The sequence below is a fragment of the Maniola jurtina genome, chromosome 17 (genome assembly GCF_905333055.1).
Source record: "Maniola jurtina chromosome 17, ilManJurt1.1, whole genome shotgun sequence".
NCBI lineage: Eukaryota > Metazoa > Arthropoda > Insecta > Lepidoptera > Nymphalidae > Maniola > Maniola jurtina.
Window position 1 is genome coordinate 8016599 of NC_060045.1, and position 17388 is coordinate 8033986.

Here is a 17388-nt window from a genome sequence, read left to right on the forward strand (position 1 = left end):
ATTTATTCCTTATCTTACAAATTTTTCCTTATGTATAATCTTAACTATTACAATTTAGTTTCTTAACCTAATTAATGTTAGTATAATATGCTAGTGTTAGTCTATATACATTTATTTTATCGATAAGGATCCCTCATTGGGTATAGGCCTCCCCCAGTTTCTGCCATTTAACTCTATCCTTTGCATTTTTTATCCAGTTTTTACCCGCTATGGGTACTAAATCGTCACACCAGCGTGACCTTGGTCTTCCCACTCGTCTTTTTCCTGCAGGACCAGGCCATGTTGTAGTTGTGAATGTCCATCTTTGATCAGTCGTTCTAGCAAGGTGTCCTGTCCATCTCCATTTCAACTGTAATGCTCGTTGCAATGCATCGGTCAGTTTCGTCTTTTTTCTTATATTTTTGTTTGTGACTTTATGCAGCCTGCGTAACTTTAAAATGCTTCTCTCCATAGCTCTTTGGCAAACGGCTACCTTCTGCTTAATTTTGTTGGTGTAGACCCAGGTTTGACTGGCGTAAGTTAGCGTAGGGAGTATGCATGTATCCATTATAATTCTTTTTATATGCATACTGTAGTCTCCTTTCATAATCTCTTTTTGCGCCCAGTATTTGTTCCAACTTAATGTAATTCTTCTATCTACTTCTTCTTCTGTATTTAATTCGCTAAATGAGACTTGCTTTCCCGGATACAACGGAAATACAAATTAAAAATTGTATTGACTGAGTGAAACTGATAAACAACGTCAGATGGTTATTTTCACATTTTTAAATAAATTACTTCTTCATGCTTCTTCATATTATGTCTACAATGATGTAATAAGTACAGAAGAGCCAAACATTAAAAAATCATCTAGAAATAACACCATTAATCAATTCTCATTTCAAATCAATCACTTGTCAACAAAGAATGTATCAGTAGTAACATCCGGATAGCTTTACCGTGTACCTACTTCTTTGTCGAGATAATTTATTTTGTAACATAAGAAAAAGAAATTAATTGAAATCGTTTCAATAACAATTATCTCAAAAATGTACATCATCCCCAATCTCTTCAACCCATCGTCGGCTCACTACTGAACACGGGTCTTCTCTCAGAATGATAAGGGTATGGCCATAATCAACCACGCTGATCAAGTGCGTCTAGGCTGACTTCACACATCCTTGATAGAATTATGGAGTAATCTCAGACATGCAGGTGACCTCACGATATTTTTCTTCACCATTAAAACAAGTGATATTTAATACGCTTAAATTCTAATTCTAATTCGAAATATTTTTATTCAATTAGTTACAAGTTATTTTGAATCGTCAAAAGCATCTGCCACTGGAAAAACGCACATAACTTAGAAAAGTTAGATATGTGTGCCCGGGATCAAACCTCCGACTATCTGAATAGGAAGCCTCTTAGCCATTATTTCGACTATCACTTAACAACGCATATTTTTAAGATATATACGAAAATACTTAGGTATACTCGTTTCGAAAGATGAAAGACATATTTCCAGACGCATTAACTTTAATCAATTTAAAGTGACTCAACGCTAATCATTAGCAATCTGTACAAAATGTTGAACCATGATGTGCGTAAAATTTTAGAATTTAGAGTATCTTCATCCCGTGACTCGTCTGGAAAATGTGCCAAAAATTTAAAGACTTAAACATGCTTTCCCTAATGTCACATGTCGACTTTTAAATCGGTTGCCATGCAAGCCATGTGATTTTGGAAACTTTTAGCGACTTTTAGCTACTAACGATTTTGGTACATTTAGATTTTTTTTATGTCGTGAGAATATTTTTCATTTCCCGAGATATAAAGTATGCCACTGTCTAGGTCTTTAACAGGCAAGTTGAACAGAAAAATCAAGTCAATCCGTGGCTCCCTTGTGTTGTAATTGAAGGACAAACTAATAAACAAACGCACTTTCGCGTTTATAAGGTTTGTTTACTTTAGTTACGAAATACGATAAAAATCTGCTGATGTGTTCCAAAATGTGAAGCAAATTGGAACTATTTCTCGATAAAATTGACTGTCGAAACGCCTTTAAACTCTAGTTTTATTACTGAAAGACTGGTCATAAGCTTTGCTTTACAGTTATGGCACATAATTATAAAATTTACTAGACATTTAACTGCCCCTGCGAAGTTGCCATAAAGAAACAAACATTTTGACACAGGATAAATAACTATCTTTTACACACTCTACTATAACAGGGTGGAAGTGTCAATCATTTGCTACTGGTACCTAATGCATACTTACAAACCACAGTACAAACTCTGGTTTTGCGTTTGACGTTTTCAAGAGTCGTAAATCACTTGAATGTGTTAAATGCATTACCATTACATAGTTTTGAGTTATAGTCGAGGATAATGGAAGGCATAGGCAAAATGAGCTTAATGCAATAAACAATTTTATTACTTGACTAAATTAATAGAAAATTTTAATATTTTAGTATATTTTCCTGGTAAAATGGCATGGCTATCGGTAAGTTCTAGAAATATTTTAATGAATTAGGTGAAGTTTACCTACACAAATTTTTCCGCAATCAAGTTGTAAAGTAGGTCCTAGGACTTTCTAGAACTAGCTTTTATTTCAAACAAGCCGTAAAAATAACAAGCAGTAGATAGCAAAAAACTCTCAAAATCATTGCGTTTAAAATGCAACCAAAACCCAAATTCGTATTATCGAAAATGCCTATCGTTATCTCAATCTAATGACAAGAAACTTTGCCAACAATCACAACTCGATTAACAGCGACTCAGACACGGATTACAATAATTCTTTTTTTACACTTGTTTGTGGTGCCTACTATGTGGCCAGCTTCTATTTTTTCCATTTATCTCTTTCTAATAGTTTTTTAACCGTAATATATAGACACAATATCATGGGCACTGTGCCTACCCATTCTAACTTTCATCATATTTTTGTCTTTGATATCGGTAAAGAGTATGTAACTAGTATCGATCAATTATTCAAAATCGAACAATTGCCTATATACACTTTAAATGTTAAAGGCATTAAGAGTGTAAATAGTATAATGATCTTATTTTAATCCCTCCTTATGATCTATTTGTAAGGATAATCTTACTTTCAAAGAATCCGATTGATCACTCAAAAGAATAGGTGGCCGAATCGGTGCAACACCGATGCAACAATTGCAGCACGCCATAGTAGCTGTCTTTTATCACTTATTCACTGGTTATCATCAACTTCATTCACACATCACTGATTAATTGCGCAATCAGCATTGGTCATTGCATTTGATATCACTTCCAATATAAGTGGAGTAACGCTCACTTTTGTTACTGATGCCACAAAGCCTACAAAAACTCAGAATGAGATTTTGCCCTAATAAAACTTGAGGTCTGAGTCAACCTCGTCACTTTCGCTAGAGACTTCTGAATACTGACATGAGAGTAGCAGGTTGGGCAGCTCTTGGCACAATGAGTTAAAAATACCGCTCGAAGATGCTCTCTGCCAATTCAAAGTGCGGCTGTTTGGTTTAGGTCATCTTGAACTTTGATGCTCAGATATAAGGAACAGAACCGTCATAACCACATATTATGATGCATCAGGTGCAAAATAGTATTTTATACGAATTAATACATTTTATAGTTCTAGGTTATAAGAATATACCGTTCATTGACCTTTACGTTGACATTCAGAACAATTTTAATTTTTGCTTAAAGATTTGCAAGGCTTTTAAAGTAATTTAAGTTTTTCATTTAAAAAAAAAAAACATTTCCTTAAAATGTGCGGTAGTATCAACAGAAACATTTTTGTTTTTATCTTATTATCACACGATTAAAGTTTAAAAAACGAAGTTTTTTATCGATCATTACTCTTTTAATGTCTATCATGCAAAGAAAATCTTTATCGGTTATGGACCTTTTTTTAATCTAAGACTTACGAAAGTTAAATTACTCAATAGCTTACCGCATATCAATAAAGTAGATACGTTTTAAATGCATGACCACATGTGCCAGGCAATAAATGCCACTGAGTTTTACTTCCTGATTTTTTTGCAGCAATAAATCAAACACTTAACATTTAAAATTTATAACTTAATAAGTAAACCAATATTACCACTCTTTAAACGAATATTTTGTTAACCGAAAAATTTTAATTTTGATTATGATTTGATTTCAATTTCGTAGCTTTTTTCGTCAGATATAATTTAAATTATAGCGAATATCCGTTGTTCAATTCGGTTAATAATTTTGATTATACAAGTAGACAAATCATAGTGAAGTTCTAACAGTGCGTAAGTCAAATTACAGGAGAGTAACATAACTGTTTAAAATAGTTTAAACAGTTAGCAGCCCTTGATGTTTAATTTAAAAAAGACCTTTTTTACGATTTTTAAGGCCGACTCTTTTTAATGGATATCATTAATTTCTCAACCCATCGCTTGCGCTCTACTTCTCATATTATAGAAGGCTTTAGGTCACAGTCTACCAAGTGCGGATTTTGAGTTCATTATAGAGAATTTTCAGATTTCTTCACAATATTTTCCTAATGTTATAGATGTAGTATAGGATGTTTTCGCATTACTACACTTACCGGCTCAAGTAAGCTCTGTTCGTGTAGGGTGACCAGGGGTTTCTCTGGTTTTGGCCGTGTGCTGAGATAAAAGGCCGAGGCAGCCGCAACACCCGTCAGCGCCAGGGCCCCCGCTGATCCACCGACCATCCATAGGTACTGGTCTATTTCGCTTACTGAAAGAAAAAGAAAAAAAATCTATTCAATCTATCATCTATCTAATCAGAAGGAAATTTTGCGTAATTAATCCTAAATCTTTAACCATTTCAAGATCATCTTTTTTGTTCCTGGATGACGTTGGTGAAGCATTCCGACGTCTACTCATCCAACAGACATTTTAAAAGTTCAGTTTTTTAATGAACTGAGCATGATATGGCTACATTCCACACGTAAGTATAAAGATAATATGACACGTAGCAACAAAAAGGTATATACCGTGTCCGCTTTAAAATCCAGACCTGACAAACTATTCATCTGACATCTTGGCATCTCCAAATCAGGAGATACGATAATGACAGTTCTCATTAAAATTACTATAAGGCTTACTCCGTACCTTGTACTTTCGATAATGATCGCGACCTCTCTTGTCAATCGCTAGATTACTAATGAACATGCACTTCTACTCGTATAATGAAAATAAAACTTTACGAAGGATCATACAGTTCATCGACCTCAATATAAAATTGTTTAAACATTATATTTTTATTCTATATACTGGAAGAATATCGTAAATACAATAAAATTAGCATAAAATCACAGAATCGCGTCAATTGCAATACGGAAGACACATCATTTGATAATATCAACTGCATTTTGCTGTAGAAGCTCAACGATAATAAAATGCATTTATTACTAATTGCATATAAAGAATCAAAAAAAAAAAACAATTGAACAAGCACGTTTCAGTTGGCTGATAAAGTTTTTTTATTATTCAGCTAATAGATTAGGAAAGACGGTATTTCCAACAAAGCAAGACAAACATCGAACCACAAACAAGGAAGTGTAAACAAATTACATCGTGTTGAAAGAACAAGCGCATCTAATATAAACATGTAACGTGTCATAAAAGCTGCCGCAATTGGACGTTAAGTTTCCTGATCTTCAAGACAAGGAAACGTCTTAGACAACTTTCATGCAGTCTAGAGACTAGTTCCTGGAACATAAACTGAGAGTGCGGCTAGTTTAGAAAGTGGATACCGGGGTGCTCAAACGCCAGCGTCGTGTTAGCGTGTAGATTTCACGGGATTCTCTCGCGCTTTCCACTGACACACTTTTACGTTGCTTGTTGTTGTATTTACGATGTGAATTGTTATAAGTAAACTCTACCATTAAAAGTATTTAAGTCTTCTAAGATTAAGTTAACCGTTCACATTGCATTTTTGAGTTTTATCGTATTCGATTAGTTATTATTTCTTCTTGAAAACAAGTACAGCGCAATGGTAGTTCACACCGCAATTAAGGTTATGGTTGGCAAAAGTCAATGTCGAAATTCAACGTTTATTATTATTAGAAGGGTCCACATATTATTTGAAGGCAACGTTTAAGGTCGCGTCGTTAGCCTCGATTATTTGTCGTTGAATAACAGGAGGTACTTGGTTGATTTCAAAAGTTGGAACCTTGGTGCTCTAATTTCCCCTCATTGTAGATTCAAAGAGCGTAACAAGCGTGACGGCCCTTCAAGGGCCAGTTGGTCTTGCAATAATACAATCGAATAACCTTTTATTCTAATCGATAAAAAATCAAGGCATAAAGGGCTGAGTACAAATTTAATATAGTACTTTATATTATTGCTGAGTTTGTCAAATTCAGTCTTGGTAACAATATTATTTGATTGATAAAGAAGAGCTTTTACATTCCAAATAACGTAGTTTGAGTTGAATATTTGAATATTAACAAATGATTGTGTAGTAGACGTTCTGACACCTCATATCAGTTTCTATGGTTTGCCAAATTTCCGTTCAAATATTTCTAAATCATTGAGTTTAATTGGTTAATATTCAAATAAGAACCACACTACGTTTGTATGAAAAGAACGAGGAGCGCACTAGGAAAACTTCTCTTAACTTATTATGCAAATATAACCTTACAGTAGTTACAAATATACTGTTTATCGGATGATATAGGAGCTATCAATTACAAATCATTTTCTCGCCAGCCATAGGCACCGTGTTTCCACAGCACCTTCCTACTAAATAGTTTAAATTACTTACAACTGCTGCATTGATTCCACCAAATCGTCTTCTCCTTTGAATTAGATTCAGTCTTCTGTTTATCAGTCTTCTTAAGTTTTTTCTGTAGCTTACGGCATTTTTCCTTAACACTAAACTCAGTCTTATTAGCCTCTGTTGTGTTGACTTTGTCTTTTTTACCATTCAGTCCAAACTTCCCGCTTCCCATTTTATTATTATTGTTGCACATATTTAACAATTTATTATCACTTTTGTTTCCGCATTAACATTCTTATCCTCATTATTTATTTACATGACTCGAGTGCCTAGATTGTAAACAAACTTTAAAAATAACACTACACTTTATTCAGTATCCATCTGCTAGTATTCGATTGCCATAAAGATATTCAATATCGATTATTTTGTTGTGGAATGAAGCTGAATCCATAAAACTAAAAGGTTTTATAGATTCATTTCGAGGAGGCCTTTAGCCTTGGAAGGGTCATTAACACTGCCAGTTGATATCTGAATACTAATCTAGCTCCTGATTTCATTGGTTGGCTTGCTTATCTATTTTGTAATGATAATATCAAAACATAGGAAATTATGAGTCAAACGTATAGCAAAAATTATTTGCTAATAATCAGGACGAATTTTCATCTGGAAACTGCTTAGATGAAAAGAATTAAAATAAGTACGAACAGTGACATATAACTCGACAGCCAGAATGTAGCCATTACAAGATACAATGTGGTTGAACAAAAGCAAAAACTTGGGAACTCTACAATATGACGAAGTTTAATAGTTTTATGTCCTTGTAATTAAGATTAATACCTGAACTGAATAAATCTTCCGACATTAATGACAGACACTTCAATTATACAATTAAAGAGCAATGATATATGGCCAGATTGTATTTAAACATTAATGGCTGTCTAAATTAGCTCGTCATAGCTATAACTTTTGATTACCACTATTTCAGTACCGATGATATTAATTTTATTACGAGTATGAGTCTTAATAAGTTTATGAATCAAGTTATACTGGCCTCGTGAAATAAACTTTAAAAAAAGCAAGTAAATGCAAGAAGTTTAGGTACGTGTGTTGCATTACTTAAGCTTTATAAATTTTAACATATGACTATATCAAAAAATATAGAGAAGATAAATATAGAATTGGAGATATTCAAACAAAATGCTTGTGTAAATTCAGTATAATGTATCAGTATTGATGATTAATTTCCCATAACACAGTGATTATAGTTAATCATAGATCATTATACTAATACACATCTGTACTGGTTCCTAATGGTTTTTTAAACCTGATTGGATCAATTGACATATTATTACTATCATCTTTCTCTCTATTATTATCATCTCTCTCATCCACTTTCAACGTGGACCCTTACAAGATAGGCTTTTCAGAAATTTCACCCGAGAGAAGCCGGGGTTGAAACAGCTAGTATGAAAACTAAATAAAAAGCATACATCCGTTATACTAACAATGCAAAATAAACTAACAAATCGCAATTTCCAGAGAAGTAGGTAGCGGACATTTCTGTCCTATTGAGCATTGTAAACATCAAAATGTAAATCATGCAGGCAATGCAAACAGTCATAGATTGACAGATAAAACGGCAACACGCAATTGAAATCTAACAATGGATTATAATCCCCAAGCCGTATGCAGCGTATCGTGTTGACCCAATAATTTGAAAGTACTAGAGATGGACATTTCACAGATGGCATGTGAAAAATCACGCGAATAGCCTTTTGATATTATGTAACACTTGCTACCTTACTCAAAATAGCCTGTGAAAAATCACGAAGAAAAACCTCACAAAGTTTGAAAATAGTTACATTTAATCCCGCTTTATTGCTTAAATTTCATCAACCTGAACTAAATAGCGCACGAGCAAGAACACTTCGTTTGCGAATTTTCACACTTAAATCATAAGTTCGAAAAGTCACTTTCCGTGAAAACCGACCTACAAAATCACTGTGAAGAAAAATAATAACTGCACCAAATGAAAATGATTACAAGTGTAAATTAAAAATTTATAACACCCCCGATAAGTGAAGGTTACAGTAACTAGAAAAGACTGAAAATACCTGATAACTTTCAAACGGCTGAACTGATTTTCTTGGACTATTCCGCGCCTACGATCTAAAGTATCTGAGTTTTCCAAAACATCATTTTCAAATAAATAATTATGTATTTAGGTAACGTCCATCTTGACAGCTTGACATTTGTCAATTGACATAATATTATGAACCTAACGGTTATCTAACCTTCTTTTCTACAAGAAAACTAGAAAAGAGCTGATAACTCTTAAACGGCTGAACCAATTTTTTTGGATTATAGCTAAGAGCACTCTCGATCAAGCCACCTTTCAAACAAAAAAAAGTAAATTAAAATCGGTTCATTCGTTTAGGCGCTACGATGCCACAGACAGATACACAGATACACACGTCAAACTTATAACACCCCTCTTTTTGGGTCGGGGGTTAAAAATTAGCAATCATGCCCATCTCTAGAAAGTACAAGTGGGTTTAAATATACCTTAAACTTCAATAGAGGCACAGACGCTGTGATTATCAATTTCTACCTCGAATGATGTCCGGTCGCAAAGAAAACCTTCAAAAAGCAAAGCTTCAATTCGTAACAGCAGGGAAGGCTGGAGGTATATTATAAGCTCTTTAATATTCAACTAACATCAGTAAAGAAGTTTGAACTAATATCTACATTATATTAGTAGGTATCATTAATATTATTTGTTTGTCCCTTACGTTCTTGAATTTGGATGAATGGTTACTCATCAGATTGCTAAGAAACTTTGAACAGTTGTTGTTGGGACTTGCGGACTACCATCACTATATGGTTGACGCTCGAGTCTATCATACAAAGAAGCATTAGAACGCATGCCGGGCATTATCTAGTGGGTCATAATGTGTAAGAACCATAAATATATCAATTATTGGTTTTCCTAAATATAGGTGCCTATAATACAATGAATTGTACGAAGTTATTAGTTACGGATCGTAAATAACGTAAATGCCATTGTGAGACAGAATGAATGGGACCTGTAATACACAACTAACAGTGATTTCCGCTATCGGAACGTTCACAATTAACGGTAGTTCTGGTAAATCTGGTACACGAAATAATAAAACCACTGTTCTTGAAATTCATTGTAGTCAGGACTTGGTAGGTAATATCGTTATTCAAAAAAGCGGCCAAGTGCGAATTGGACTCCTTACCATCGTACAAGAAGTATGTGTACCTACTTGCGTTCCCTACTAAGCAGTTTTAATTTTTTTTAAATTTTCATGGCCCATTTCGAAATTCGCCATCTTTGTGTTTTATTATTTTTGTTAGAGGGAGAGACGGACAGCGGAAGCTTATTAACAGGGTTCCGTTGGTACCTTTCGGGTACGGATTTATGGAACCCTAAAATGCCGTGTCCAAAGTGCCGCGGACGAAGTCGCGGACTAAAACTAGTTCATTTATAGCCATGTCAGGTTAGTGCCTTATAGGTAAACGCTCCCTGATTACCCTAAATGCTACAATAGTGAGTGCAAAATATTTGACACACTTTCCGAGTTGCTAGGCTATTTCGAGGTCGACGAACTCTTCTAAGCGTGTTTTGATATAGCCGTCAATTCGCAATCTGCCAATTTTTTACCAAAAGTACCGCGGTTACAGTTAAAATGCTATAAGGCTTTCGTGGACCGTTTTAATTACTTCGTAGTCACGCCGTAGTAAAATTTTACCGCTACTCGAAAGAGATATGACAAACGAAACAGGATTTTGGATGTTAGATCATGGATCGGAAGAAGTAATTAGAGATTTCATCTTCGGGTTCAACGCTTCTAGGAGTGTTTATTATTAGGGTCATTGTCAAAGTTTGCGTAGGTAACCGTGACTAAAAATGATAAGATTACGAAAAAAAAAAAATTTTCTTTTTATCTACTGAATAATTATGGTCTGTTACAATCGGCCGCGATACTAACGCTTTAACTATGATTTATTCAAGATTTCGAGGTTTGGGGAGAGAGAGTTTCGGGGTTTGGTTCTCACAACAGATCGTAGGGCATCGAATGAGTCAAATATCGATTTTATTAAACTACCTTCAATAAATTAATAAATAATTTTATATCATTTCTGACAATTCAAATCAATTTTTAAAAATAACCTAACACGCCTTTTTTCAGGCAGTCGTGTAGCCCAATGATAATATACAAGTTCTGAAATCGAAAGTAACGCTCTGAGGCACTAATCAGTTCAATACAATTCGCGCACGGCTTTCCGCGCTGTTACATGCACTTCCTAGGCAATGCGCCTGCGCATACCAAATGAGATTGAGGCGGTACGACACAGGCTGAGTCACGTCCGCAAACCGCAGTCGCCACTCGATTTGTACACAAATGTTACTCTATTATACCTAATCAAACAAATAGATCAATGTTGTATTAATAACATTTTATAGCGCACAAATTACCTAGCTAGATTAAATAAAGTTTCTCAATCAGTCATACTATATTATTATAAATGCGACAGTGTATCTGTCTGTTTGCCTGTCTGTCTGTCGGTCTGCTACATTTTCACGGTTCAACCGCTGAATCGATTTAAATGTTTGGTACAGACTTAGCTTACATCCCAGGGACAGACGTAGGCTACTTTTTATCCCGGAAAATCAAAGAGTATATTCGTTTAACCAATTTATATGTTAACCAAAAATTAACGCGCATTGTTTTATATGTATAAGTACTTCTAGTTTTTGCTTCTAGTTAGTTTTCTAGCTTTGCATGTGTTTGCGACTTAGGTCGCGTGATATTTTTAGTCCTAAAGCACTCGAAGATCTATCTACCAGTGAAAAAAAAAACCAAATCGGATCATTACTTAGAAAGATTATCCCTTGAATGCAAACAAACAAATGCTTCTTTATAATTGTGGTAGATTATTTTGACGATTCAGAAGCACTTGTAAAAGTTTAATTGAATAAAAATATTTTGAATTTGAATAATAATATCAAAGAGAATTTAAAATATCGGCGTTGTGGCTGAGTATGAAGATGATTGCCAATATTATGCTTCTCATTAAATGCATAACGAATAACACGTTTAAGGAAAAAAGGATGAATAAAAGTTTAGTACCTACATATCATACTAAGCTTAAAGTTCTACGATAGGACAGGCCCAGACGTCCACAGGATGCATTTACTGCTTCGTGGAACGCACTGACTTAAGGTACATGAGACGTGTCTGCCCGCGAAATTCAAATTTAATTTGGTTTTTCGCAATTTCTAAACTAATACGACAAAGTAGGCTTATGGCATTTTAATTGCGCCAATGGCAGTATCATCCTCACGGGTATATATAAAAATCTTTACTTGAAAGGGTCCAGTTTAAGAAATTAGCTATAGTATCGACTAATTTGTGAGTAACTCATGTCAAACTCATTATATTGACAAATTTCTTAAACTGAACACTTTCAAGTAAAAATTTTTTTGTAATCCTGTGAAGATGATACTGTTATTGTCGGAATTAGAATGCCATAAGCCTACTTTGTCGTATTAGTTTATAAATTGCGAAAAACCAAATAAATTTTAAATTTCGCGGGCAGACCCATCTCATGCACCTTAAGTGAATCGCCACAAAATGGTTTTCCTTTTTTTTCTTTTAAGCTTTTAAGTATATTTCAAGCACATCACAGTGCGTATAAAGATACAAGGTTAAGTAGGATTGGAAGTACGCATCCACGGTTTTACTGTCCGTAAGTGCGATCTAGTTGCGATCTAATATTTATGATATGAAAGAATTCTTATTGCGTTGGTACACCATACAGGTTTATAGTCTGGCATTTACATATTCATCATGAGCATTTTCCTGATTTTAAAAATTACCCTCAAACGTACATTGAAAAATACATCTAAATCAGAGCTGATTCTGCAGATTCTGAGAAAAGAAACCTCAGTTTTCACACTATCTAACACTCACTATCGAGTAGTGAGGAAATACTCGAGTATATCTTGAAATTCTACGTTTCAAATTCAAATTCAAATATTTTTATTCAATTAGACTTGTACAAGTACTTTTGAATCGTCAAGAGCATCTACTTATTATATCTAGTTTGTTCAATTATGGTTCAGTAACCGCTTCCAGACCTCAGAGCTTGAAGATCAATGTCTTTTTACAGTGCATGTTGCTAAATGACAATATGGATCCGAAATGTGGTTACTAACGATGGACCTCATAAGAAAGCTCAGAGTCATTCACTGGACAGAACTGTGCTTGGAGTTTCTCTACGTGATCAAATCAGAAAGATGAGATCCATAGGAGAACCAGATAATAACCGACATAGCTCAACTGGTGGCAAACCTGTAGTGGCAATGGACAAGACACATTTCGAAAAATCGATAGACGTAAACGTAGATAGAATGGGTAGGTAATAGGTATAAATTCAAAATATATTTTGAGTTGCTACGCCTGACATAATATATGACTGTAATAATAAAAGCTTCTAAAAGACGTACTGTATCTCGTTAAGCTTGAAAGAGGAAAGATACGACAGGATTGTGCATCCGTAGGATGTCTTTACTACTTCGGGGAACGAACGCTCTTGAGTGACTTTAGATACTATGGATAAATTATTATCTTTTTATTTATGAGAGAAATTGCATTTCAGCTTTATTATTGCTTTCAAATAAACTCCCTATAGATACTACTTTTGACTTAAATATTTAGTTTAGTTTTTGCAGATTTCCTTAAATTGCAAAACTTACCTTCTTATTTTTATGATTGCCTACTTTTCCTGTTTCTTTCTTTTCTTAACCTCAGACCCAAAAAGAGAGGGGTGTTATAAGTTTGACATGTGTATCTGCGTATCTGTCTGTGGCATCGTAGCTCCTAAACTAATGAACCGATTTTAATTTAGTTTTTTTTTGTTTGAAAGGTTGCTTGATCAAAGTTCTTAACTATAATCCAAGAAAATCGGTTCAGCCGTTTGAAAGTTATCAGCTCTTCTAGTTACTGTAACCTTCACTTGTCGGGGGTGTTATAAATTTTTAATTTACACTTGTTTTATTTATGGTATCTGTCTCGATAGATCAATCATTTCGAAAACAATAACTACTTACAAATTTTCCAATCATCTTCTGCTTAACGTAATCAATAATTTCGAATCTGTCACTAATTTCCCAATACATAATTTGCTTTGTACATAAAACATTACGAATTTAAAGCATCGCTTGAGTGCACTTTGTTTTCAATGGTGAAACCAAAGTCACTTATAAAATGTGGTCCATTATGATGCAAGTTAGTTTTAATTCAAGGCTAATGTCAGGTTATTATGTCAGGGAGGGGTTTTTGTACGAAACACGGTCGGTCTTTCATTACGCCTGTCAGCTTAGAAACGCCTTTATGGTGAAGTCTAATATTCAGAACTTCTAAAGCCTTAGACTTTAGATCATTCAACTCTGAGTGTTTTATGTTCTAATAAAAGACTAGTACTTTGTGAAGTAATGCGTGGTTTATTTTTATATATCCTGGCCTTTGTGGCTATGGGAAATTGTGTATTTTTAAACCGACTTAGCTCTCGCAAGGATTCTGAATCCAGTGTGTATTTTGATGCCAATTTTTTCAGCCTTCACAAACGTTTAAAATTTTACAAACTTATAAGAATTGCCGTTGCAAAAAATATTTTCATTATATCTACGATCATTGCGAATTTTCTTAGACTGGTTCGTATTAGTTTCTATTTGAACTTTTTGAGCCTATATTTCGCTTTTCAGGATCGTACACATTCCTATACTTTGTTCTCTTTAGCTGACTTAAAGTTAAACATGGTACTTAGCTTCTCGCTAAAATGCGGAAGAGACGCATTATACGCAACCTCGTTACCGAGAACTGACAATGAAATTATGATACGAGAGAAAACGCTAACTCCCAGAAAGTCAAAAGCGCCGGAAATCGCATCCGTTACGCTTTTTGCCGATGAAATTTAACTGCGATTTGGTTATCTTTTTAGCAAACCAAGGAAAAACTACTATTTCTAATTACAAAACCTAATTGCATCAAAACATTCTCAATAATGCGCTGTCTGTTAGTCCAAAGCCATTTATCAAGCCGCACCAGACAAGCACACAGATGGTATAAAAGCGCTTTCATCTAAGTACGGCCTACAGTATTCTAACATTCATGTTCCATTCATACGACAAATAAAGCAATTCGCTTTCTTAAGGAGCTCTCTCATGGCGTGTGATACTACGAGCCGCTGATTCTCAGTTTGTATTCGGGCAAACTTGTTCAAGGCTTTACTTGCTCAGACGGCGCAACTTTACTGTGCGAACTAATTTGATAAATTACGTCTTAAACTGACATTGACATGGCCCGTAAAAATGGCTTCTCACGATATAATCACAAAATAGGTGGTTTACATCTTTACTTATGAAAAATTCAGCTTCCATATGCTTGTATCCGCCAAACTCGAAAAGTAGTCGATGTATTGGCTTGAATAATATTTACACAAAGTTGCATTTCTATATAAGAGTGTTTTTATATATCTACTTTTTATCCTGAAGGTCCGATAGGAACAGAAATTATTTATTTATCGATTATAGTATCAGACTGAGCCACAGTGGTGTATGGTTGAGTTTAACTAGTGCTGCAATAAAGGTGTATGTAGCTCGCAACAGCGTAAGCTTACACAAATTAGTAGCAAGCGTGAAAAAGACTATCGCGATTCACGACCCATGAGAAGGCAGCAATATAATGAACACAACAAGAAGCCTTTAAGAGTCGTGTTCTGAGTTCTGACCCACAAAGGTGCGGATCAAATTTCCTCCCATAGACCAAGAATCGTGATCGCCTTAGGCACGATCGCAATCGTTTATACAACAGTTGTTATTAAAATAATGGTTGCCTGCACGAAGCCTTTTCAAGTAATAAAATGCATTATTATACGGTGGAGCGCCCGCGCCGTTGAGATGTGACATGAGATTGCAAGAATATGAGTTGTAAATAGAACCTTTTTCATCTCGGAAAGCGTACAGTCATTTAGATATTCGAGCATGCAAATAGGTTTACATACCCCGTGTGCGAAATTAATTTAGATGCATTCCTATAGATAAAGAGATGCACGTCTTTTATTTGGTTGCAGAAGTTAATGTAGGTTTAGGTTAATGAACAAGATAAATTAAAACAATCGGCAAAAGTCCGCTTAGTTCCGAATCTGTTTGGAATCCATTTTGGAAAAATATAGTTTATTTGGAATTCAATCATGTAAATCCAACCTAATATTACAAATGCGAAAGTGTCTGTCTGTCATCTGCTAGCTTTTCACGGTCCATAACTGATTTTGTAGAGAGATAGCCTTGCAACTTGGGAATGGCGATAGGCTATTTTTATCCCGGGAAATCCAAGAATTCTCACGTTATCAAAGAAAATTTAAATCCACGCGGACGAAGTCACGGGTATCATCTAGTAAGTTAATAAACCGTAGCGCAACATTGATAAGTAGTTTTTATGCAAATAAGTTTTTCCGGAAGCATGATTTCGATTCACACTTTACTGAGTTTTTTAAATAAAAAATAACATAAAGTTAGTAAGAACAATCCTTGATGAATCTGTATAAATAAAAGGAAAAGCTGACTGACTGACTGACTAATCTATCAACGCAAAGCTCAAACTACGGGATGGATAGGGCTGGGCATGCAGATAGCTATTATGACGTAGACATCCGCTAAGAAAGGATTTTTGAAAATTCAATCCCTAAAGGGGTAAAACAGCGGTTTTGTAATTCGAGTAGTCCACGCGGACGAAGTCGCGGGCTAAGCTAAGTCGCATTAAACAAACAATCTCTTAAAATACACGAAAAAAAGTATAATGGGTGGATTGGATGGATAGATGGATGGAGAACCCTATTAGTTACTATTTATTAACTCACAAAAAGACCACCATAACCTACCAATTTAAAAAAAATGTACGTAGGTAGATGATCCCTTTCAAGTTATGGTAGTGCTTTGTTAGTGCTTTAAGGAGTAGTTACTATTTTAAGTACCTACCTATCTCCTCAGAATTATTACCGTCTAGACATAAGTAAGTGCTATGCAGATAGGTAAATGATCTCACCTGCCTTAAACATTTTGCAACGCCAAAAACATTGCCCAATGCAATCAGATACTTCTGCTGAATAATATATTTATTATTATCTGGCTCTAATTCATATAAGTACTATTAGTCATGAAGTTATGAAAATTTTCATTATTATGAGTGTGATTTAAATCCTATTGGTCAATGACGGCATCTACGATCTTTACAAGCAGAGGCTCCGTAAAATAAACACGTTCGCATTTATAATGTTAGAAGAAGTTCATACTTCATAAATGCGAAAGTGTTTCTGTCAGTCTGTATGCTAGTTTTTCAAAGCTTTTCAAAGTTTAACAGATTTTGATGAAATTTACAATTTAAGGCTGTAGATTAGCTTGCAATCCGGGGAAAAACATCTACTTTTAGTCTTGAAAAGCGAAGAGTTCACGGCTTTTTAAAAAAACCTAAATCCACACGTGGATGAAGTTGTGGAAATCGTCTATTCACTAGTAACTTTATAAAATAGAGCCGATTATTTTAGAGATTCAATTTAATTCAACAGTTTTTTTTTTTTAGTTTATAGACTATCGCTT

The 17388-nt window shown here is 34.6% G+C and overlaps 1 protein-coding gene across 5 annotated transcripts in view; it reads right to left on the minus strand.

The window, feature by feature from the left end:
* Positions 1-17388, minus strand: part of LOC123873607 (long-chain-fatty-acid--CoA ligase 5) — a 70305-nt gene that overhangs the window by 16569 nt on the left and 36348 nt on the right. For 2 of the 5 annotated variants that reach the window (XM_045918521.1, XM_045918520.1), the window contains exons 2-3: positions 6750-7033; positions 4561-4715 (exon numbers count right to left, since the gene is read on the minus strand). In XM_045918521.1, the coding sequence (XP_045774477.1) occupies positions 4561-4715; positions 6750-6957 (363 nt within the window). In that variant the 5' untranslated portion in view covers positions 6958-7033. Of the gene's footprint in view, positions 1-3085; positions 3453-4560; positions 4716-6749; positions 7034-17388 lie in introns of those variants that run through there. The other 3 variants (XM_045918522.1, XM_045918523.1, XM_045918524.1) reach the window with 2 other exon arrangements.